Here is a 25671-nt window from a genome sequence, read left to right as displayed (position 1 = left end):
ATTAGGGGTGAAGGACTTTTTGGTATTCCTCCAGCTGTAAGACAAAGAACTACCCGATCTCCAGGTGTCATTATTTACAAAAAAATTAAGACTGATTTGTTATATAATATTGAAAAAAAATTCATTTCTTCCAGCTGATTGGTGGTTGGCATATGGACAAGGAGCTCCCAATTTACAAAGCTTTATTATCAAAGTCCTAAGTTTAACATGTAGTTCATCTGGATGCGAACGCAATTGGAGTATTTTTGAACATGTAAGTATTTTACAATGTATGTGTTGATTTTTTATATATGTTCATAATATAGTAATGTAATAATATTTTAATTGCAGCTTCATAGCAAACGAAGAAGCAAATTGGATCATGGTCGCTTAAAGGATTTAGTTTATGTGAAATATAATAGAGCACTGATTCGGAGATTCAATCATCGTGATGTCATTGATCATATTTCTTTGACTGAGATAGATGATGCAAATGAATGACTAACAGGAAAATTAGATGATGAGTCTGATGAAGAAAATGACTTTATTGTTGGAGAGGAAGATTTAACTTGGACAAGTGTTGCTAAAGCTACTGATGTTTATAATAAAAGCTATAATATTCGGGAAAGATCTAAAGGGAAAGAAAAAGAATCTTCAATTAGGCATGATGTTGCTATTGAGAATGATGATGAGGTGGGTGATGAAGAAGATTATGATGTAGGAGACAATGTTAAAGAAGATAATGAAGCTTTTTTAACATTTGCTGATGATGATGATTCCCAAGAAGAGTAGATTAAATTCATATTTGATCTTTTTTAAAAAGATTGTAATATTTAAATTATGAGATATTTGGAAGTTACTTAGTCGAACTTATATATGTTATGGGTGTCTTTTATTATTATGATAACTTATCTTTCATTTTTAATAATATTTCATATTCATGCTTATTATTTTATATTTTTTATATAGCTTGCGCCATGTTCAAAATAGCGCGCGCCGCGCCGTGCGCTATGCGCCATGGCTCCAAATGGACCTTTGCGCCATGGTGCGCCATTCGCTATTAACAGGTATGATTAGGGTAGTGAACTATGAAAGGAAGTTGGTTATGGATTATCAATCAACCTAGAATTTATTCTTCCTGTGTCATGCCCGAGCAATTAAGGGGACAGGCTATAACTTCGTTGGCGAGATGTTTACGCTAGTTAAAATCTAGCTCGCCCAAGAATTTGTAACTCCATGAAGAATATCTAAAAAAATTGTCCCCTAGATTTGTAAAATTGTTACTTCTTAACTAGAGCAAGAATATATTTATGTGATGCTCCAAGACCTGAATCGGAAGAATTACACATCTAATTTTTTTTCTAAATATTAACTAGTGCTTACTAATTTCATCTAAACAATATAAATAGCAAAAATATAATACATATCTTTTCATCAAATATTTAGACCAAATCTCAAAATAACATATATAATAATCATGATGTTCAACCAAAATAATACATCGCTAAAATAAAACATTGTGATTACAAAAAGAACAACAACAAAAAAAAAACTAAACTTGCAGTGACCAGATCATCCACCTCACTCCACTTGCTCCTTATCTTTTATTTGAAAGCATGTAAAAATCATATAATTAGTGCAAAGCCTAACAAGTAATCAATATTTATAACTGAAGTCAATAGATAAAACAGAATAACATGTATATAAGCATTCAATTCAAAGCAATATAACTGTAAGAATTTATAGCAGTAAATAAGAATAGTATCTATAATTCAGGTGATTCATATATACAATATGCCCTTGTATTAATATATATCTTAGTCATATTTTAGTCATGTGAACCAACCTTATCATAGGCGTCACATATCATATGTTCTTATCAATACCCTATCAGTCCAGCTACATATCAGTCATATTTCTCATACACTCAATCAGTCAATTATTCTCATCAATCAATTAATTTCAGTTAAAAATCACTCAATCATATCCCTCATCTGTTATATATATATACTCATCAATCAATCAATTTTAATCAGCAATCATTCAATCATATTCATCATATGTCATATCTATTATTTATCATATCAATAATTTATCATATCTATTATATCAATAAATCAGAGTTAGAGTCAGAGCAGAGTAGTTTCCAGCACAATGTTATTTAGAACCAACAAAGAGATCATAGCACAATATTAAAAAGTATTATCTAACACAAAGAGTATAATAGAGTATTACCCAACACAGTTATTATCCAACATAGAGAGCAGAGTAGAATATTCCAACACAGTATTATCCAACACAAAATGGAGTAATCAAAAACAAAAAGTCATTTTCTTCTCAATCATACCAATATCAATCAATCATATCAGTATCAATACCGTTTATCACCTCTAGCATTTCATTTTCTTCTACTTATTCTTACACACATCATATCATATTAATCACAACAGCAAACATCATATTATCAATCATTTGTCCTCTCACTCATGTCAATATCAATCCTATAACATATCAGTTCATACATTTTACCTGCTCTTATGCATTTAACTCATTCATATACACAACCTGTATAAATCGGATGCAATTATTATAATATGTAGATCTATATAGTGTGCTCAATAATATGCAAGTATTATACCAAAATGCATGTCATGCCAAATGAACAATAACTATGCGCATATCGAGTATTTCATATCCAAATTTAGTACATTTACTCTTGATTAGTTTACACCTAGTCATTTCTACTCATATTATACAAAATAACGTATATACAAAACTAATCATTGAAAAGAACATTCAAAATAACGATATTGATCACATATCAAGAGTTGCACAGTGAAAGCTCACTAAAACGGAAGATATTGTATTTTTATCAGAATCAGGAGAGAAATGTAATAAACTCAGAAATATTGAAAACAAAAGGAGAGTTGAGGTCACTTATAATAGAAAACGGGCGGAAATGTCATATAAGACTTTCTCTCTCTTTTCTCTCTCCTTTCCTCTCCTCTCCTCTCCTCGCTCGCTTCTCTTCTCCTTCTCCTTCTCCTTCTCCTTCCTTTCCTTCACCAACAAGTAAATGGTATGAGGGGGCATGGGCATGATGATGAGGGATATTTAACATAAAATATTTTAAAATGCTAATTCAATGCCCAACGTCACGTCGCTCAACCTTTCAGAGTCGTTGCACTGCATGCAGAACTTAAGTTATTTTTGAACAAAGATTACGAAGTCACGACAACATCTCTTGTCATAGCAGCGCACCTACGCAGTTGTGCTTGCCATCACAACATCACAACGCTGCACACTGGATTTAGATTTTTAAAATTTTCAAATAAATTTATTTTAAGAATTTTGGGTTATTATAATTTAGTATTGAAAAGCGATCATACTCGTCTTATTTTCTTTTCAATAGTTATTTTCGTGATCAACGAAATGAAATAGTGACTATATTTTGATTGAGAATACATACTTAAATTGTTTTGTTTATTGTAAGACAAATAATGAACTTCACATAATTATCTCAATAGAGTACTTTTCAAGTTAAGATGAAACCACACATTTAGTTCTTTAGTTACGAACAAACTTTGTTTCTGTATTCACAATGATTAATTGGAAAAAATCTATTTTATTCTCATCCAAATTGCATACTGCATTTTTTATATATGTGTTCTAGTTCCAATCCAAGAAAGAAGGAAGGAAGATAGTGATACTAATAAAAGACTAATCAAGCAATGCCCTTTTTGAAGGGATCTGTTGGAATATTCTATTTTTGACACTTCATCCGCCCTTTTCTTTTTTCAATCTCATTTCTACAACTTTTTTTTTTTTTGACCTATATAATATTGGACAAATGATACCACAAAAATTTATGTATATTTTATATATTTTGTATGAGTAAAGGAACAAGAATTGAAAAAGTGTATAAGAATAGGTGATAGAAAAGGAAAAGAACGAAAATGAAATGGGATTTTTGATCCAACAACAAGAAAGAATCCCATCTTTTTTTCTATTTAATTTATATTGAGTGATAAAAGATCTTCCTATGTTATACTTTGTGATGATAAATTGATTTGATATTGTTATTCATAATATTGTTAGTATCATCAGGATGTAATTCACATTTGAATTGATAGCAACCTACTTTATCATTTCTATGGAATTAGATCCTGAATTATTGTGAAAGAAGAAAACAAACAGATTATGAAAGTCAATATTCTTGCGCTTAATGCTACTTGTGCTATTCATTTTTGTTCCTAATGCCAACCAAAATGTTTAATTTGAATGAAACTTGAATTACTCAAATCAATGATTGAAGAAATGAAAGGGTTTAGAACTTCATTTCAGTCTTAAAGAATCGAAAGTATTTGACATAGTATGATAGAAAGAGCAATATATACCACTTTCTACCACATTGCTCTTTCTACCACACTATATAATTAAGTAATGTAGAATATTTCATATTCTTAGTACATAAAACATGAAGTTGTATTATATACAAAAGATGCTTTCTTTTATATAGATAAATTGACAATGCATATCTATTATATCTCTAAACATATATTTGACATACATCATAATGAAATAGCACTAAATTTTTTTTCTCATTGCAGATATGAGAATGCTCAGGTGGGTGAGTGACTTCACTCATAGAAACAGAATGCGAAACTAGCATATGCGTGAAAAGGTTGGAGTAGTTCCAATTGCAAATAATATTAGAGAGAGTCACCTTAGATGGCTTGGTCACATGAAATATTGGCCTTCTCATAAACTAATTAGGAGAGTAGATGTATTAGATTCGACCTATATTAAGAAAGGTAGAGGTAGACCTAAAAAAACTTAGTTAGAAAAATACTAGAAATGACCTTATTTTGGTATATTTAAATGAAAATATGACTCTTAACATGACATAATGGGTAAAAAAAATTCATGTAACCGACTTCACATAGTGGTTAAAGGATTGATGTTATTATTGTTGTTATTGTTGTACCAATTTGTATGCATATTAATCAATCCAAAAGAATTGCAAGTCCAACTGGTTAAATTCTTGATTTATCTCTTCCTATGCTTATGGATATGGATCCGGGAGCTTTTCAAAAGAATTAATATATAAAGAATCGGACAAACATAATATACCATAACATATAATATATAAATCTAATAATACTAGATAATATCTAATAATAAATAGAAAATAGAATTTTATTGAAATAAAAAGAGTTGGAAAAAAGGAAAATAGCATAAGAAAAAATCAAATAAAATATACAAAATAAAGAAAAATATAATAAAATAAAAAAGAAAATATAATATGTAAGAAAAAAAAAAAGAGCCGTTCAACCATTCTAATTCAATTTATGAACAAACTCAAAGCCTCTAGTGAGTCTGGATACAAGTCAGTTCTTTTCACAATTATTAAACCACAACTATTAAATGAATTCGCCATCATCCTATCAAATATAATTTCATCTAAGACAGAGTTAGTAGACACGACCTCAATATTAAGAAATTTATAGTAAAATAATTAGGGAGCATTTTCTAGTCTTTTTTAGGATCCTTAAACCATAGTAGCCAAAATGGGGTGTCCCTTAGGAACCTTTGAAAGCCAAGATTTTTGCCTTCATACTTTCTTCTTAATTTCATAATTCTGATAGCCAAATTCTCACTATTTCTTTTATTTAATTCAATTCAGAATAGCCAAATTAATCATTAAAACGATTGAATTGCCACATATTTATTGAAACCTATTTGAGCAACAGACTCAAAACCCAGATTTTGAGAAAAAAAAAATGACAATTTCTTTTTATAGGCCCTACGGGTTGTCAAAATAAAGTATCGACAGACATAACCCTTGCCTATGCTTTTGCAGGGCAAGGATTCATCAAGTTCAATCAGCAGGATTAAGAAATTCCAAATATTTTTTCGTTGATTAGGCGACAACCATATTTGAATTGGGGATAAAGGATTTGCAACTTCCCACCTTACCACTTGGGGGTAATTTAGAATAATTCACTCTTTATTTCATTAATTATTTAAATATTACTCTTTTTTATTTTTCTTACTTTGAATTAGTGAATAGCTCTTAATTTTGTATCACCATTTGCATTATCTTAATGGATAAATGAATTCATCAAACAATAAAACAAATAACAGGAGGGCTACATGATACCTTGACTGGTTTCTTTTGCTTAAGTTTCACCTTGACATCAACCCCATGATCAATGATGGATTGAAGCACAATTTGAAGTTTCCCCTCAATTTTGTCCCTTTTTCTTGGCGTATACACCGCATTGTGAATATCATCCTCAATTGCTCTTTGAGCCAAAATTTCTCCTACTGCAGCACAAGCTATAGCATCTTTCTTACATGTCAAATCAAACTTCATATCCTTTGAAATGGAGTGTGCCACAGCCACAACTTTACTGGTAACCCGATGAATCACAGAAGCACGAACAGAACCTTTAGTTATGAAGATATCCAAGCAGAAGGGCAGATGATAAGGATCTGTAAGCTGATTAAATGTGGGAGTCCTCACCTTCTTATCCACAGAAGTTCTCTCATTATGGACCTCACAAACCAATGTTTTAGAAAATGAATGTATGCCTTTCATGTCCATGGAGTGTCCACGTGATGGTTTAGCAGAAGCCTCTTCAGATTTCTTACAACCCTTCACCATTTTAGTTTTTCTTTGCTTCTCAAGACGTGTCTTGAAAGATTTTTTTCGATGAAAACTAATATTACATTCCTCATATTCTTTGGAACCCCTGTCCAGCTTGTAAAACAGCTTCTTTTGCAGTTTCAAGTCCTCAATCTCATCAAAATCAAGAGAGTTCTGAACCATAGATTCTCCCTTGGAAATTTCATCATCATATGCATCTTCATCTAAATTCAAGGAAACTTCCTGCTTTGCATCCATTCCATTCAAATTGTGGGCCAAGCCAAAAGAAATTGGCCAAAGATTAGGATCAACAAGTTTGATATTAAAGTTTTCCAACTGACCTTTATTGGATGGAATCAACTGTGGAAATTTTACTCCATGGAAGCCAACCCTGAGTTTACTCGAATCATCACGTGATTTGGATGCAGATATCTCACAATCCCTTTGCAAAGATCTAAAAGCCTCAGAGCTGAAGCCAAGAGATCTTATAACTATATGTGAATATGAGGAAAATGGTGAACTGACGCGTTTCATGAAAAAAGATGCTATCATGTTGGAAGCTTCAAACTTAATCCCACCCTTTTTCCCTCAAGATTATTTCTTGCAAAAATAGGTACCAACCATTTCACTCACCTAATCAAAAAAATAACGTAAACGCAGTGGCAATCTGTTAGGGATCTGAAATAAGTTAATGAGTTAATACATAAATAACTGTAATATAATTGTGAGTTGAGTAGGGGATATAAAGTACTTATATTGTACATCTATAAATAGTCTCCATTTAGAAATGTTAGGATATGAATGAGAATAAGGCGAGTCTACTAATATGAGTTCTAATACCTTTCTCCCCTCCACCCAATTTCTGGAGTTGCCGGCGAACAAGAATCCAAATGCTCCAAAACAGCCAACCCGAGAACCATCAGTAGCCAAGGACCAATCGAGCCAACAAACCAAAGGTCTACCAAGCCATATGCACTACCTACCATGATCATTGGATGCTTTCCCATCATTGGATAGCTAAAAAAGAAAAGAAAAGAAAATAGAAAACAGAATATAGTAATGTTCAAACAAAATAAAAAGTACAGAATTCTTGATTTTATCAATCCCCTTTATGAAACAATTATACATAATCTTGAACGCATGATAAGTAACTGAGTATGCTGTAGTTTATTAGTGTTGTATTAAATCAACAAACAGTAGTAAGCAGATTTCATTCTTCCAAATCACATCATGAATTGACTGCTATTGTATATGAGAAAAAAAAACTTCATAATTAATCCATTAATTAGCTACAGGCCATAATCGAAATAAACTAGTGCAAACGACCTAGAATTTCAACACGAACTATGCCAGGGAAGAACTCAACCATCCCAAAAGCAGAGTCTTAATATATCTTTATAAAGGACAAGAAAGAGGCAGGGAATAAGGCGGGCTGAAACCTTGCTTGATGTTGGAGGAGAAGTCGCTCCCGGCGGCATGGGAGCAAATTGAACAGATGGGAAGTCTCAATGGCTCCAGAGAAGTTCTAAACTCTATAAAAAACATATCACTTGCTTAGGAGAATAAATGATAGAACGAGCGAAGAGCGGAAGACCTAAGACAGTCGATGGAGGTGCATTACAGCAAAGGAGAACCAGCATGCCGGGAAGGAGCTCATTAACCGCCAGAGAAACGGCATCGAGAGGAAGCACCTTTGCGTTTGCATGGTCGGTTTGGGAGGAGAAGCATCGACGGCCATTATTATTGCCTTTAGCTTTTATAAAGTATAGGATTTCTTTCTTTCTTTTAAAAATTGTTAGTGTTAAAAAATTTTATAATAAGTAACAGTAAGAAAATTGTCCCAAAATGAAATTTTAATCATTTATACATAACTTTATTTATTTGACCTAATGCACACTACATTTAGGTGACTCATACATCAAATTACTTAATTCTAGCATACATTAGATCTCTCATGACACTTTCTAGTTAAATGTTGATAGGTATTATTTGTAATTTGTTTAAATTGAGTTCCATGTAGTGTTTTAATATTCCTGCATAAATTTTAATTTGATTCTTCCACCATATTTTGGAGGTTTTTAATGTTATAAATATCTATTACTTAAGCTATATCAAGAAATATCTATTACTCAAGTCCAAGTTTGATCATGTCATTCATTGAAGAACCATTAGAAGAACCTTATTAGGCATAGCACAAGCATATGAATGCTTTTTTTTTTTAGAAAAAAAAATCATTACAATAAAATCAAAAAGTATATGAGTACAATTTAGGGAGAAGCATAAAAAAGAAACCTCCCATAACAAAATAAAATAAAAAAGAGAGAAGCATAGAACAAGCTAAAACTTCCCATATATGCATACACTTCAAAAAAAGAGACAAAAAACTGCAATTTTGATGTCAATGTGAGGCCATCAAAGAGCTCCTGGCAAGTACCAGGATAAGGTCCACTCCAGAGAGGGGGAAACCAAGAGAACTGAGGCGCCCCCTACAAGAAGACCCCCAACATTGATCACCTTAACGAGAGTCGTCCCCGCCACCCTCCTTCATCCGCTTCCTAGGATGATCAGTAAATGGCCCCAAACTTTGAAGTTCCTTAGCAAAACGAGTCTTAGAGACTCTATAATACCTTGGGTCAGATCTTCTCAGATGCATGAGGATAGCTTCAGTGGAAAACTTGAACGGTATGTTGGAGAGATCAACATCCCTAGATGAAGCAACTTGCTTGACTGGTTCACTAACTTTCCCACTTGTGACTTGCAAGGAAGGAGGAATAGACTTCTGACCTCCAATACCTACATTGGGATTCTTCTTCTTCTATCTCCTAGATTTTCTAGTAGTGACAAGACATCAAGGCCCATAGGTAACTGGAATTTTCCCTTCTTTCACACTATTGGTAGAAATTGAGTGCCCAATTTCCAAATGGGGTGGATAGAGGGCAGGATGGATCATGGAAGATGAATTAGGGTCATTAATCATCATTGGAGGGTAACTATTAGTGACGAGAGGGTCAATAGAAGAGGGGATGCTGTTGATCTTGCACAAAACAGATGAAAGATTTGATCTAGATTAAGGTTATTGTGTGAGATGCTTGGAGGATTGAGGAACATTGGGACAATGACTTATATTGTGCCCAACAAAGCCACAATGGAAACAAAGGTGAGTGATCCCCTCATATTCCTCCCTTTGAAAAAACTTGTCATGAAGGCCAAAGATCCAAAAAGCTTGGCACCAAGATCCATCAGCATGCAAACACGAGTAAAAGCATTTCTCCCGTAGGAGTTTGCTTGAGCATCAATCCATAGAGGTTGTCCAAAGAAAGAAGCTATTCAAACAAAGTTTGTATTGTCCTAGTATAATAGAGGCAAGTGAGACAAGTCAATCCAAATATGAGAAGATAGGCCCACTATTGAATCAGGAGAAAAGGAAGAAGACCAATAATCAAAATCAATGATATACCCACCAATAACCCATGGTCCACCCAAAAGGACTGCATCCCGAGCCTCGGGACTTTCAAAGAGGCAAATGAAAGAATCCGAGGAGATGGAAAGGAGCTGAAAATCTCCAAACATTGACAATTTATGCTTCAATTCATTGCTTAGCATAAAGTAAGGCAGCCTTCGTCCAATAAGCTTGCCCACTAACCCTCTTTCAAGCCATAACTAAGTTGGCATGGATGGACTCCATGTTCAAGGTCATAGAACTTCCATCACCTGACATGACTGCCACCTTAGAAACGTCATCAATTTTGATAACTTCCAACCTATTCCATGCAATGGGGAGGCCATGGGAAGATTTAGTACCATTTGGATGCTTGGAGGACTACTGAAAAGAAATAGTATTGTCATTCAAGCAAGCAGTTTTGGAAGGGGCAATAGCACAAACACCTGATGTGCAGTTTGCAGATTTACAAATATCATGAATGGCTGCATCTGATGTATTTACACACCTGCAATCAATCTCAGAACACAAAATAGAATCCATAGGATCATTCAAATTCCTACATTCATTTGCAATTTCTGAACCACTAATGCTCATATTGACTACCAGCTGCTGCAGCATTGATTTGTGATGCAGTTTGAACCGTCACTGGTCCAAAAAAGCAAGGTTCCATAGCAGAAGGACTTGCCTGGGCCTGATCGGAGCTGCATGAGATACAACCCACCATAGGATGCGGTTCGATCTCCCCAGCATGCAAGAACGGGATGCATTTAGACTTGAATTCACAGATGGAAAGGTTGAGGTAATGACAAACGCATGAAGAAGAATCTCATTCTGAAGCGAACGCAAAACCAAACGGAAGTGGCTCACCCGACACCAGGTCATTTCCGTTAGCTAAACAATCATACCTCATTGAAGATTCACGAAGATGTTCATCATCAAAAGAGTTAAAAAATTGCTCATGTTCGACAGTCGAAGCATTAGCAATGAAAACATAGACTAGCTCAGCCGCTAAATCAGCCTTCAAAACCTGCTCGCAAAAATCTGATTCATTGCCTTCCAAAACCTTCCAATAGTTTCTAATCTTTGAGGGTTTCCTACCATCACTTCCCCCGATGGAGCAGGGAGAAGACCGACGCCCACTCCTCCTCACCATGCTTTTTCCATTGATGCTATCACCATGATATGAATGCTTAAGTTGTGCCTTAGCCAAAAAGCCAGGAGACATCACAGCCTAGGAGTGTAAGTGAGTGAAGTCAATTCGGGTTAGACACCTTAGTGAGTTCTCGAGTTGAGCTTATTGAGCCACGAATTCGAGCTCAAGTTCATACTCGAGCTCATATATTAAATGAGCTCGAACTTGAGCTCAGTTTAGCTCAGCTCGAAAGATCATTCAATTACTTGATTAACTTAAAATATATTTAAAATTAATTTCAATTAGCATTATATAATATATTTTAATATTTTTAAATTAATTTTATATTAAAAAAAATCGAATATTTTAATTTAAAATTAAGAAACATAGCTCAACACTCGAGTCGAGCTCGAGCTTAAGCTCAGTAAAACTAAGTCTAGCTTGATTAGGTAGATACTTGACTCATTTGCGCCCCTATACCAGCCTAATTCGTGAGTTTCCCTTCAATTGAAAGGGTATGAGAAGTTGCCCTATTAGAAACTTACTACTCAATTTCCCTTTTTTTATAGCTTTTTATAATTTTGATTTTAAGACATCATCATAATTTTATTTTTGCAATATTTTTTTAATTATTTCCAAGAATTTTTTAATAAGAAAATAGCTTTTTATAGCCATATTTATTGGATAAGAAAATTGTTATTTATTTATTTTCAAAAATAATAATAATATGCAGCCATAGTTTGCACATGAAGAGTCCAAGAATAATTTTTATTTCCACTGTAAGAACAATAATATTTTTTTTACAAATCTGCTTAAATAGGAAATAAGTCTGACAAACATATCAAAATGTGCTAAATATGATGGTCCTATTGCTTGGGCACCATGTTGTTTCAAAAATTTATTTGAGAAGTTCCATCTTTTTTATTAACTATATTTTAAAATATTATAGTTATTGATTTAATAAGAATTCCTTATATTATAATTTTTCATAAGAAGGAGGTTGAGGGAGTCCTACCTTCAATAGTTTAGGGCATCTTCATCCGAGAAACTCATTTTCTACTCCAAAATACAGTAACACTTCAAAATGTAGTAACTTGTCTCCAATTGAATTATATTTCATAATATTAAAAAAGAATACTCTGGGTATAGTCTTTCTCCAACAGAAAAAATGACGTTTGTGAACAGTGCGACGTCGGTCACAAGAATAGCGCAGGTTTTTGAATTCAGATGGAGTAGCTAACAAACGACAAATGCTGATTTTACGTTCAATTGGAGATGATCTTAATTATATGGTGTGGTTGTACATATAGAGATGAAATCATTGGAAAAAAAAAGATCATACGTGCTATGTTGCACCGATACAGATACGGCGACACGGATACGACGCGATACGGATACGGGACACGTCAATTCTTAAAAATACAGGATACGGGTACGGCGCGGACACAGCATCATAATTTATAAATCATATATAAAAATTAAGAAAGCAATCAAAGCATAATATTTGAAATTACAAAAAAAAAACGACAACAACATCATTTGTGGCCTTGTAGCTTATAATATCAAAATATAAGTAAGCATTAAATGTCTAGTACAACAACAAAAGCATAAACATAAATTGTCTAGCACATAAAATTTTAACTATTCAATATAAGGAATGATATGATTAGCTTCTTCAGTGGTTTGTCTTTGAACTTCTATATCATCTTCAATAAATATCATAGCTTTTAATTCAGGCTCGTCAAGTGAAAGATTAGTAATTTCTAATATTCTCATATCATCAAGAGACTCAAATCCATCTCAGAAATGAAAGAACTTTGCTCGCATCTACGGAAGTAAATACAACGCATCGTTTTTTTTTCGGATTTCTTTTTGTTTTTCAACGGACACGTGTATCGGATACGTGTGTCCTTTTGAAATTAAATAGTATTTTAATTGGATACATCTTTGGTGTATCTGACACGTATCGGTGGAGTATCGGAGGCGTATCCGTGTATCGGATACAACACGCCTTCATAAATAGGTGTATCGGTGCAACATAGCATACAAGTAACAACAAACTCCATGTTTTTTTTTCTGTTCATCAAATTTGCAATGATTTTATCATGAAATAGGATACATTGGACTAATTTTTTTTTTTTTGTGATAATTGAAAGATTTATAATTACATAGATTTTTAGTGACATGTTCATAAATCTTCATTCAAAATTTAATTAATCCAACATATGGAGGCTGAGAGAGAACTTACACTTATGATCTACTACTTTTCATTTCTCCACTATCACAATTTTCATTTCCTGGTAAAAGTGGCTATTAGCTATCTTTTATTTACGGGGTGTTAGTTTTAGTACGAAAAGGATATAGAAAATGTATAGAACAGAAACCTGTAAGAAGACAACATATTGAGAAATTATCCTAACAAGTTTATCTTGGGAAAGGAATACTCTGTTTTGATTTATATGCATTTTATATTGTCGAGGTTCTTCTGTATCAGTTTGGAATCAGAGCAGGCATTAGGAGAAGGATGGCAAAGCGCACCTAAAAAGTGGCTCTCCACCATGATTAAAGGCAGACATGAAGACAAAGATGAAGCGAATGACAGCAACAGAATTAATGGTTGTGTCACACCTGTAACAAACCATTCCAATCATAGTTGGACACGTGTAAACACACACACACACACACAAACTCAAGTATAAATACATTGGTTGTGTAATTGTTAGGTATGAGACAATACAAGATCTCACTTCATCTTCTACCTCTGTTTCTACATTTTGATTTCTTTATGGTATCATAGCAGGTTTAAAACCCATCCTCGATCAAAATGGCACAGTCATCCTCGTCCCAGGTCGGTGATCCATCGATGAAAAAGGTTATAGAAAATCTAACAATTCCTTCATCTCTCATGTTCGTTATGGCAAACATAAAAACCATTGTTACTGTTCAACTTTCCAATGAAAATTATTCGATGTGGAGATCACAGATCCTGAAGCTACTCAGGGCCAATGGATTCGCTGGTTTTCTTGAATCAACAATCGCTCTGCCACATCAAATAGTGCAATCGAACGAAGGTATCACCGCTGTTAATCCTAAATACAATGAATGGAGCACCATTGAAAGAAGATTACAAGCCTCAAAGAGATCAAGAGTGATACAACTCAAGAATGAATTACATAATATCATCATGAAACAACTTAATATGACGCAATACCTTATGGAAATCAAAACATTAGTGGATAAAATAGCAGCGGCCGAAGCTAGCTTCGATGCAGAATACATCATCTTATATACTCTCAATGGTCTTCCACCACCGTATCAAGCGTTTAAAACATATATTCGAACAATGCTAAATCCAATAAGTCTGGAGGACTTATATTCTTTACTGCTTAGTGAAGAAATAAATATTCAAACCAAATCAACTTGTCAACAGCTATCAACAGATCTCAATCTAGCCTTATACTCAAGCAAAGGTCATGGACGTCACGGTAGAGGCCGATCATCACAAACCAATAATCAATCTCCTCTACCCACCTGCCAAATATGCAACAAAAGAGGGCACCTAGCATCAGCATGTTGGCACAGGTTAAACATAAACTACGTCCCACCTCAATAAGCAAATCAGAACACGACTCTAGTGGCGTCAACTGAGACACCAAACCCAAATTTGTATCTAGATTCTGGTCATCTTACAAACAATCTCACCAACCTTAATCATCCTACAACTTATCAAGGATCAAACAACATCACTATTGGAAATGGTAGTTCAATTCAAATAGCTCATACTAAAAATGGTATTCTTCACACACCCAAGCGTAAGTTTCTTTTAACTCAGTTGCTTCATATTCCAAAGCTATCGCATAATCTTCTATCTATATATCAGCTAACCAAGGATAACAATATTTTAATTCTATTTGATGAGTCTAGCTTTATCATCAAGGACCAAAAGAACCATCAAGTTCTTTTAAAGGGACCTTGCCATAATGGGCTATACCCCATACAGTCTTCTGCATATCAAATCAAAAATAAGGCTCTTCTAGTCAATAGTAGATCCTCGTCGTTTTGATATAATCGGCTAGGACATCCTCACCAACAAGTGCTCAGTCACATTGCCAACAATCACAGAGATCTTCAAATTTCTACTACCTCATTTTGTTGTTCCTCTTGTCATATATCGAAGAGTCATAAGTTGAAGTTTACAAAATCTGTATCTAGCTCATCTACTCCGCTTGAGCTCATTCATTTCAATGTATGGGGTCCATCCCCTATTACCTCAAATCAAGGATATATATATTATGTAGTCTTCATTGATGAATTTTTAAAATTCAGTTGGGTCTTTCCTATGGTTCATAAATCAGAAGTACCAACATTATTCATTAATTTCAAGATTATGGTTGAAAATCAAACAACATACAAAATCAAGAAGTTTTGATTGGGTGGAGGAACATAGTATCTCAATCACTCGCTTAAAACATTTCTGCAGCAAAATGTTATTAATCATCAAATATCATGTTCATATACTCCTAAATAAAATGGAATAATCGAAAGAAAACACCGACATCTACTAGAGATCTCAAGAACTCTACTACACACAACTTTTGTTCCTCTTACTTACGGGTTGGATGTCGTGCTCACCGCATCCTATCTTATAAATCGGTTGCCAAACAAAGCAAATCCTCAATCCTCGCCTATACAAAAGCTATACAAACAAACTCCAAACTACTCACTTCTTCGCACATTTGGATGCAGATGTTATCCTTGGATACCACCATCTTTAAGACACAAACTAGCTCCTAAAGCAAATTCATGTGTCTTTCTTGGCCACTCAAGTTCTCATAAAGGCTATAAATGCCTAAACATAGTCATCAACAAAGTTACCATATCCCGTCATGTTACTTTTGATGCATTTGAATTTCCTTTTCAGAATTTCTCTGCCGAAACCCAATCCCCACCTACAATTAACTCACATCTGCACCTTTTAATTCCTACCTCCATACAGCCCACACAACTGATCAACCTCTCTACACCTACAGAGTCTCCACCATCAACCAGAAATACAACCCAGTTCAAATTCCTACAAAAAACTCTCTCAGTTAATCATTCTCCATCTCACATAATCCATAGCAACCTCTTCAAAACAATGTCATCTCTACGTATCCTATGGTCACGAGATTCAAAATTGGTTCTCTAAGACCAAAAACATTTTTCAATTTACTTCATCATACATACAATACCATAGAAGGCATACCATTGGATCCCACAAGCTTTACTGAAGCTAGCAAATATGATCACTGGAGAAATGCAATGGAAATTGAATTCCTTGCCCTTCAACAGCAAGGAACCTGGACTCTGGTACCACCACCAATAAATAAACCTATTCTAGGATGCAAATGGATGTATCGAACCAAACTGCATTCAAATGGATCTGTGGCTAGATATAAAGTAAGACTCGTAGCACAAGGAAACATACAAGAATACAGATTGAACTATGAAAAGACATTCAGCTCAGTTGCAAAATTTCCAAAGGGCGTTACTTACCATAGCAATCAACCGAGAATGGCCAGTTCATCAACTTGATGTCACTAATGCCTTCCTTCACAATTTTTTAATTGAAACTATCCATATGAAACAACCTAAAGGTTTTGAGGATTCAAAGTTTCCAGACCACATTTTCTTACTTAGGAAAGCAATATATGGACTTAAATAGTCTCCAAGAATTTGGTTCATTACTTTCTTAGCTGCATTAATTAAACTTGGGTTCCAACAAAGCAATGCTGACCCAACACTTGTGATTTTCTCAGAAAAAAAAAAGATGCAAATATACCTATTGATCTATGTTGATGACATACTAATTACAGGAAACAATGATACGATATTGGCTGATCTTATCAACAAGCTTCAACAACAGTTTGATATGAAAATTTTGGGAAACGTACACAAATTTCTGGGCATATCCATTTAATGAAAAGCTGATTCTTTCTTTCTTTCTCAAACACAATATGCACAATCTATTCTAAGTTCTACTGGAATGCTCCTATGTAAACATTTAGCTAATCCAACATGTACAAAACTGCCTACAAGTATTCCAAAAGATCCACAGCTAGCAAATCCACAAACTTATCATAAAATAACTGGTTTACTACAGTATTTACCTATTACCAGACCGGATTTGGCATATCATGTAAACATTTTATGTCAACACATGCATCAACTGCAGCCTACTCATGCATATATTTTTCAAAGGCTGCTGCGGTATCTAAAAGGCACAATTCAATTCGGCATTCCAATCTCCAAAGGACCTCTTCACTTAACATCTTACTCAGACGCAGATTGGGAAGGAGATCCATCCACCAGAAAATCAACATCCGGTTACAGCACATTCTTGGGCAATATTTTATTATCTTGGAGTGTGGAGTAAAAAAATACAGTAGCCAGATCATCAACTGAGATAGAATATCGATCTTTAGCATCTGCAATAACATATATAATATGGCTACGCTAATTACTACAAGATTTTCATTTCACAAATAAGCAAGCAATAAAACTTTATTGTGATAACACGTCTGCTATAGCTTTGGCAAATAATCTTGTTTTTCATGCTAGAACAAAGCATATTGAAGTGGATCATCATTTTATCAGACATCATATTCAAACTGATACAGTCTGTATTATTCCTATCACCACGCACGATCAAATAGCTGATGTTCTTACTAAATCTCTATCAATGACTCGTTTTCAATTTCTTCGCAACAATCTGACAGTTCAACAATAACCATCACATTACGAGGGCCTAAAGGCAGACATGACGACAAGGATGAAGCGAACGGCAGCAATAGAATTAACGACTGCGTCACACCTGTAACAAACTATTCCAATCATAGTTGGACATGTATACACATACACACAAACTCAAGTATAAATACATTGGTTGTGTACTTGTTACGTATGAGACAATAAAAGATCTCACTTCATCTTCTACCTCTATTTATGTATCTTGATTTCTTTAATGATCGAAGCTTTGGAATTATGGGAAGGCCATAGAAATGTTTCCAGCAATTGGCGGAGTTGTTCATTGAATTTGTATGCTTCTCTATAGATATGCGCCGAGAATTGCAGGTTCTCACCCAGTAAACCAAACAACTGCGATGACAACCACACAAGAAGCGAGGCAGGCTAATGTCCTGGCACGGGGAACTAAGAGAACTCAAATTATAATGATAGAAATTGTAGACTTTGAGGAAGAAAAAGACCTATTCCATAGAGTTAAAAGCTATCAACTCATAAGATGAAGATGTTCATAGTGATCACTACAGTCTACAAGCTTAGGTGACAAGACTATACAATCAACATCAAACTGAGTTTTGTGTGAAGCTCAATATTTCGTTCTTTTGATGACAATTGCATGTTGAAAACTATTTGAATTGGGAGCAAGCTTTGAGGTATTTTTTGAATACATGAAGATTTTGCCTGATAAATAAGTGAAATACATTGTGTCACAACACAATTTGATATGAACCATAAATACATGCAGAAAATGTTAGCTGGTCAAAGAATAGAAGCGGAACAAAACATACCAATATCTTTCATTTGGAGAAATATTAGATCTCTTTTTAGATATAAGACGCCAGAGCTTCTAATTTTTCCATTATACATAAATTTACTCTTCCATAAAAGTATCTTTCTTTCTATTTATCTACAAAAGTATATATTACAGATTCTTGCCATAAAAGTCTCCGAAAATATACATACACGAGAAAAAAATATAAAATTGCCAGGACTATTCAAAAATATAAAACAAGAAATAGAAAAGGTACCAATTCAAGTGTCAGACATAGAAAATTAGTTAAACAAAAATGGAACTATTTACTGAACTTCAAAGATTTGTGCTACGGGTAGCTTTGTAGCAGTCAAACCTATAATAGTGTAGCTAAAATTTGCTAATTCAGAATTCTACCAAAATAAGGAACATTGTGCAAAATTATATTTTGGGTTTTAATTGTTCTATTTTTCAATGCATGAATATTTTCTTATAGTTTTAGAAATACAGTGAATTAAAAATACCTAACAAGAATTTTATAAAAAAATCTAACTATCCAGAACTCCGCTCTCTGTAACATATCAAAAGTTACATAGTAAAAATTTTTCCATTTAAAAGTTATCTAAGTTTGAACACAAGAAATTTATAATTTAAATAAAAAAAATCTAAAAATCATCATATTATAAAAAATTGAGATGAGAAAAATGCAACCTACCTCAAGCTGAATAATTTTTATAAGTGGGTCATCAACTGAAAGTGACTCGAAGAGGCTCAAAGCTGATTTTTCTCTGTAGAAATTCTTCCTCTCTAGCATGTTGTTGTGATTGGCTGAAATGAGCTGATTTAATGTAAAAAGATATTTTTATTTTAAATTTAGGACCTTGGGTCACGCGCTTGATCCTGCGCTCCATAGCGATCGCTTAAGGAGCACACAACGACGCAGCGCTACTGTGTTAAATTAATTTCAAGATTCCAAAGAGCTTAGAGTCAAGCCACCTACAGAGGAAAATTCTAGATTTTAGAACATGCAAATAGACCTCTGGTATTCGCTTTAAAACACATTCAGGCATTCACATGTATACAAAATATTTTCAGACACATGCACATAGGTTTAAATATAGAAATTGAGTAATTTAACTTTTCAGATTGCGTCAGAATATGTGTAATTCTATCCTAATTCAGTTGTAGTTACAATTCTCCCCTTCTCGTAAAAATATCATTATCAATATTTCAAAATTTTGATCAAGATACTCAGTTCCTCAGGAAGACACGTAAAAGATAGTATGTATGTCATACATGTAATTATGAAACAGTAACCTGTAAGCAAAACTATCAATCTTTTAAATAATCTCAAAATGTCCAATATACTTTGGACTCAACTTACTAATTCTCCCAAATCTAACACCCTTCATCACGCTAATCTTTACATACACAAAATCACCTACCAGAAACTCCATAGAGCGGTGCTTTGAATTATAATTATTTTTTTGCCTGTCTTGCACATATGTTAATCTATCTTTAGATTAGATGGTTATTGTAGCTTCATCCACCAAAAATGGCCTTAACAATTACCTTTCCCCCATCTTTGTCCAAGATAAATTTGTCCTGCATTTTCTCACATATAGAGCTTCATAAGTGTCCATACTTAAACTCGATTGAAAGTTATTATTATAGGAAAACTAAAAAACTTGGAGGTAAACCTACATCATGACCAGAGACGATAACTTTTGGAATATTATGCAGCGGACAATGTCCTGTATATGTATCTAAGCCAACCTATCTATAAAATCAGTCTATCCGATCCGAATGAAATGCACATACTTTATTAGATCATCTAAAATGGCCTAGATAACATTGTGGTCTTGCTTACACCTTTAAAAACCATAACAAAATCTATTGTTATCTCCTCTCATTTTCACTCAAAAATAGGCAACGACTACAGAAGACCATCCAGTCATTGATGCTCTATATTCACTAGCTAACAAGTTTCACATTTTGAAATAAAAACTATCACATCTTTCTTCAATATGGGCTACCAAAACATACATTTCATATTGTCATACATTTTGCTACTTCCGGATAAATCATACAACCTGAATAATATGCATCGTGTAGAATCTCAGCCTTTAAATTTTCAATAGTAGGGACCCAAAATATATTATTACAAAAAATAACACCAAAATATATTTTAAGAAAATCACTATTTAGATTTCTTAAAAGACTTGATCTGATCAAACAACTTCAAATAATTTATATCTGACTTCTGAGCTTCTTGAATCCTCTCCTATATAGTAGGCTAAATAATCATCTCGAATAATGTGTCTGAATCTATATCAACGGATCTCACTATCACTAACTCTAGTTTCTTCATATCGCAAATAAGAGAATCAACAGGAGCAAGTAGAGAAAAAGATGCATCAAAATATTTCATGCTCAAAGCATCAACTATTATATTCATCTTACCAAGCTGATACTGAATCATTAGATTGTAATTCTTAATCAACTCAAGTAACCTCTTGTAACAACCCATATTTTTAATCAGTAAAATAATTATATATCAATAATTAGTACTTTAATTATGATAATTTTCTCCTAATTTTATAAATAGTGTAAAAAATTGACACGTATTAGTACAAATGAAGTTTTTGGGACCATTAGGTGTTCGTTCTACAAATCAATTTCACAGGAATTTTTATTCATATTGTGCTATCTAATAAATATTTTTCTATAATTTTTAGAGCCCTAAATTTGGAAAATAAAAAGTTTATATGAATTTTATAGTTAAAACTAAATAATTGACATAATTACAAATACAATCTAAAGATATTTTATTATAAAATATCTTTATCCATTGTAAAAATCATTAAAAAATGATTTTATCATTTCATATTTGTTTAAACCTAACCATAGAAGAGAAATAGGAAAAAGAGAAGAAAAAGAGAAGGAGAGGAGAGGGAAAACCTAGGTTTGTGGGTCATAGAGCCAATTTTGCCAGTTTATCCAGTTATGAAATTTACTCATCTCATTGTAAACTATCATTACCTTATCTATGATTTCAATGATTTTGTATATTTTTTGTTTTATGAATTTAATTTGGTCATTACCATTACTATTACCTATCCATTATAGAACTTATTATATTATATGAGTAGATTTAATGAAAAAATATATTTTTATTTTGAATTCAGGACCCAATGCCATGACCCTTGATCTTGTCGATTGCAACACTCCTTTAAGGAGCACATAGTGTCACCCTCAGTGCTACTGTGTTAAATTAATTTATAGAATTCCATAGAACTTAGTCATGACCCCGCCTAACCCAGCACCATGGCGCCCTAGGGGGAAAATTTTGGATTTTTTAGAATATGCAAATAGACCTCCAGAACCTGCTTTAGAACACATTCAAATATTTACAAGCATTCAAAATATTCTCAGACAAATGCAGATGGGTTTAAATGTTGAAATTTAGTAATTTACCTTTTTCAAATCATGTTAGAATATAAGCAATTGTATCCTGATTCAGTAGGTGTTACACATTGCCTATAGACTTCAGTGTGGAGCTGATCCATGGTGGCATCAAATGCTTCAGATGAGACATTAATATGGAAAGTGATGAGTTCAAAGTTAGTATGGAATGAAATAACTATTACGAAGTCATTTTCTTCATGCAGATTTTGAGCAAATGCTCTACTTGCAATACAAGCATTGTTTGCGAGGAAATTGTTTGGTGAGTGACTATACATAAGAGTTTTATCTGAATGAATCCAACAATCAATTGGTTGCTCACTATATTGGTGGTCTCAATGATTCTATATATAACAGATTTGAGCTGAATTCAATAAGGTCAATCTCTAAGGCTGTATATTTTTCTATGAAGGAAAAAAAATCAATCAAATAGCCCGTCGAAAGGTCATTCATTCTGTCGGCAATTCAATGACCAATTTGCTGACAACAATATGCCCAATGTTCAAATGTTTAAAGCTTCCCAACAGCAGACACAACTCTTGATACATTAGTCCCATGCGCTGAATATCCATCCCAAAGTGGCTTATAAATCTAAGGCAATGGACAAGGATAACTCGTATGTGAAAACCAATACTTTGAAGTGTTTCATATGCTTCAAACCTTATCACAAGTCAAACAAATGCCTAAAGAGTCAAATCATTCAGCTTATGGAAAATAAAGAAGACAAAGACCTTCTGTGTTGAAGATGTCATTTGGAATGATGGTGAACCGTTAGTATGTGTGATAGAGAAGTTGCTGCTAGCACCTTGCCGCCCCCATCAATTCTCAACAAAATGCAATTTTATGCATAAGGTGCATTATAAATGGCAAGATATGTGATTTTCTCAAGAATAAAAGATGTACTCAAAATATAGTGTCACAAGTTATCATTCAAGCCTTGCAACTCAAGATTACGAAGAATCCAAACCCTTATAAAACCAAATGGGTAAAGAAAGGAATGCAAATCTTTGTTATTGAAATGTGCTGATTGACCTTTTTCATTGGCAAGTACTATGTATGCGATGTTTTATGAAATGTATTAGACATGGATGTGTTTTGTGTTATTTTGGGAGACCATAACAATTTAATACAGGGGCTATTTACGATTTTCGAGCCAATATTAATTCATTTGAATGGAAGGGGAAAAGCATAGACTATTGCCCAACACAAATGAAAGTAGCACCTTAATGTCCAATGGGAAATATGTGATGCATATATGATGAGTTTAAAAAATGTCATGTTTTACATGTTAAATTTCCAGTGAAATCGTGTTATTTTAGTTTTGTTGTGCAGGAAAAATACAACAAAGGCATGAAATTTCAAGTATCATACAACGTCGCGGTGTTGGACACTATACCGCCACGATGCCATTATTAACACAATCAGAGCGTCTAATATGTACATGGTGATGCCCAGTCTCTGCTTGACAGTGCCACAACATCGGAGGATTCAGCATTGTAAAGCCAAGTCTTTGTCTGCATAGTATCGCGACGCCAATTTCCAAGGTCGGCAAGCTAAGGGGAATAGTACGTGGACGCCGCAGTGCTCAACCGTAAGCAACACCGTAGCGCTACTATTGTAATTAACCAAGACACGAAGTGACGGCGAAGCGACACATTGATTCATTAAACAGCTGGTTCATGTCAACAAGCATCACATATTGGGAAATTCTTCGAAACTATGGCATTAGTTCTTTTAATGGGAGCTACGACACAAGTATCTAGAGTGTCATGGAATTAGAGTTTTTTTTTTTTGTATTTTTTCATAAATAGTCATTTGTAATGTTAGTAAGATAGTTCATTCACTTAGTTGATTTCAGTCTTCATAGTGCTTCTCTGCAATTTCTTAGAAGTGACAACTAAGGGAATTCGGTGAGCATTAGATCCACTTCATAAGAGTGTTTGGTCAATATATATGGAAGCAATTCTGTAAACTCAAGGAGGAGTGTATAGGAGATCATTAAACCCATCTTGTGATATATTTTCATATGTCATTTCTATTTTTTCTGCAATTAATAAAAATGAATTTACTTCCTTATTCTTTATATCTAGCTTGTTGACCTCTATATAAAAAATTAAAAAAGAAGCAGAAATCCCGCTTACCAGCCTGTTCAGCACCGTCTGCGTCACTTCTCCGTGATATCCACTCCAAGCCCGTGCGGATCACCTCGATCGCACCCCATTGTCATTAATAAAATGAGGAGCCAAAGGCCTTGGTGTTTTTCATTATCTTCTTCCCAAATCCTGCACCGTCTCCTCCCTATCGCAAGCCACCCGATCTCTCTGCCTTGTTGTCGACCCAACTCTCAAAATACAAGCCCGACACCCCCTTAAATGCCCTCCTACCCTTCTGAAACCCTGTCTGAAGCCTTGTCCGACCTCATCATCCCGTCCGACTCCAACTGCAAGCCGAAGCCTCCAACCTCCACCGATTCCTACCTGTAGCCGACTCCAACCAACCGAACTCCTTAGCCGATCCGACCTTCAACCGCCCCTCTTCCGACCCTGTTTAAACACCTAAATCCCTAAGCAGAGCTTGCTCTAGCCGCCGACTTCAAGACCCCCTTTGCTAGAGTCCCGATCAAACTCCTTAGCCAAACCCCATACCCGTCAGCTCCATTGTTTATGACCTAGCTCTACCTATTTCCTCCCTTATCCAAGCTAATTCATACCTGAAACCTCACAACCAGCTTATCTCTCACTCTTTATTAGAACATATATTATTATATAATATATAATATATGTATCTATTATAAAATATAAAAAAATCTGTGATATATATATATAAGAAGAAGAAGAGAGGGGAATAAAAAAGGAAGAAAAAATCAGAAAAAAAAAAGTGAAAAGAAAAAAATATATAATAAAAAAAGAAAGAGAAAGGAAAAGATTTTGTCATTTTTTCCATCACCGCCAATTCCTCCTCGCCCAGGTATAACTTCAATGACTCAAAAACTCATTTTTGACGTTTTCATCGAGCCGACAAATCTCCTATATGCGCTCTCATAGCACGGTAGGAGGAAATCCAATACGACACATACGGTGAGGAGGGTAAGCCCTGTCCACGCACTTGTAGTGTGGCTTGGAAACCTCTAAGTACATGTACACTCTCTCGCAGTGTGGCAGGGGAAAGCTAACTGCATCTTCCTACAGGTACTTTGAAGCCCTATACACACTCTCGTAGCGTGATGGGAGTGAAGATATACGGTCGTGGTGTCCCCCGACATCTACCATATATGCTCTTTTAGTGTGGTGGGATGGCTCAGGTTCCTGAAATTTTCTCTAAATAGGGGACATGACAGGATGCTGCTAAAATTCATAGCAAATATAATGGACTGGGACTCAAATGAACAATAAGGAGACTTGTTTTGGACTTAAATGAACTCAAATCTAATAATTTTGAACTTTAACCAAATGACATGAAACATGACA

General features: G+C 34.2%; 1 protein-coding gene across 2 annotated transcripts in view; it reads right to left on the bottom strand.

Moving 5' to 3' along the window:
• The window catches only part of LOC110098091, a 39398-nt gene extending 14456 nt beyond the window's left edge, over window positions 1–24942 (bottom strand). Inside the window, exons 1-2 of one of the 2 annotated variants that reach the window (XM_020824802.2) lie at window positions 24346–24942; window positions 6143–7264 (exon numbers count right to left, since the gene is read on the bottom strand). In XM_020824802.2, coding sequence (XP_020680461.1) covers window positions 6143–7183 — 1041 coding nt within the window. In that variant the 5' untranslated portion in view covers window positions 7184–7264; window positions 24346–24942. Of the gene's footprint in view, window positions 1–6142; window positions 7265–24345 lie in introns of those variants that run through there. The other variant, XM_028696246.1, reaches the window with a different exon arrangement.
• Window positions 24943–25671: the final 729 nt, after the last annotated feature.

Source organism: Dendrobium catenatum, unplaced genomic scaffold, assembly GCF_001605985.2.
Source record: "Dendrobium catenatum unplaced genomic scaffold, ASM160598v2 fragScaff_scaffold_723, whole genome shotgun sequence".
Taxonomy (NCBI): domain Eukaryota; kingdom Viridiplantae; phylum Streptophyta; class Magnoliopsida; order Asparagales; family Orchidaceae; genus Dendrobium; species Dendrobium catenatum.
The sequence above is the reverse complement of the archived record's forward strand: the minus strand, read 5'-3'. Positions and strand labels throughout refer to the sequence as shown.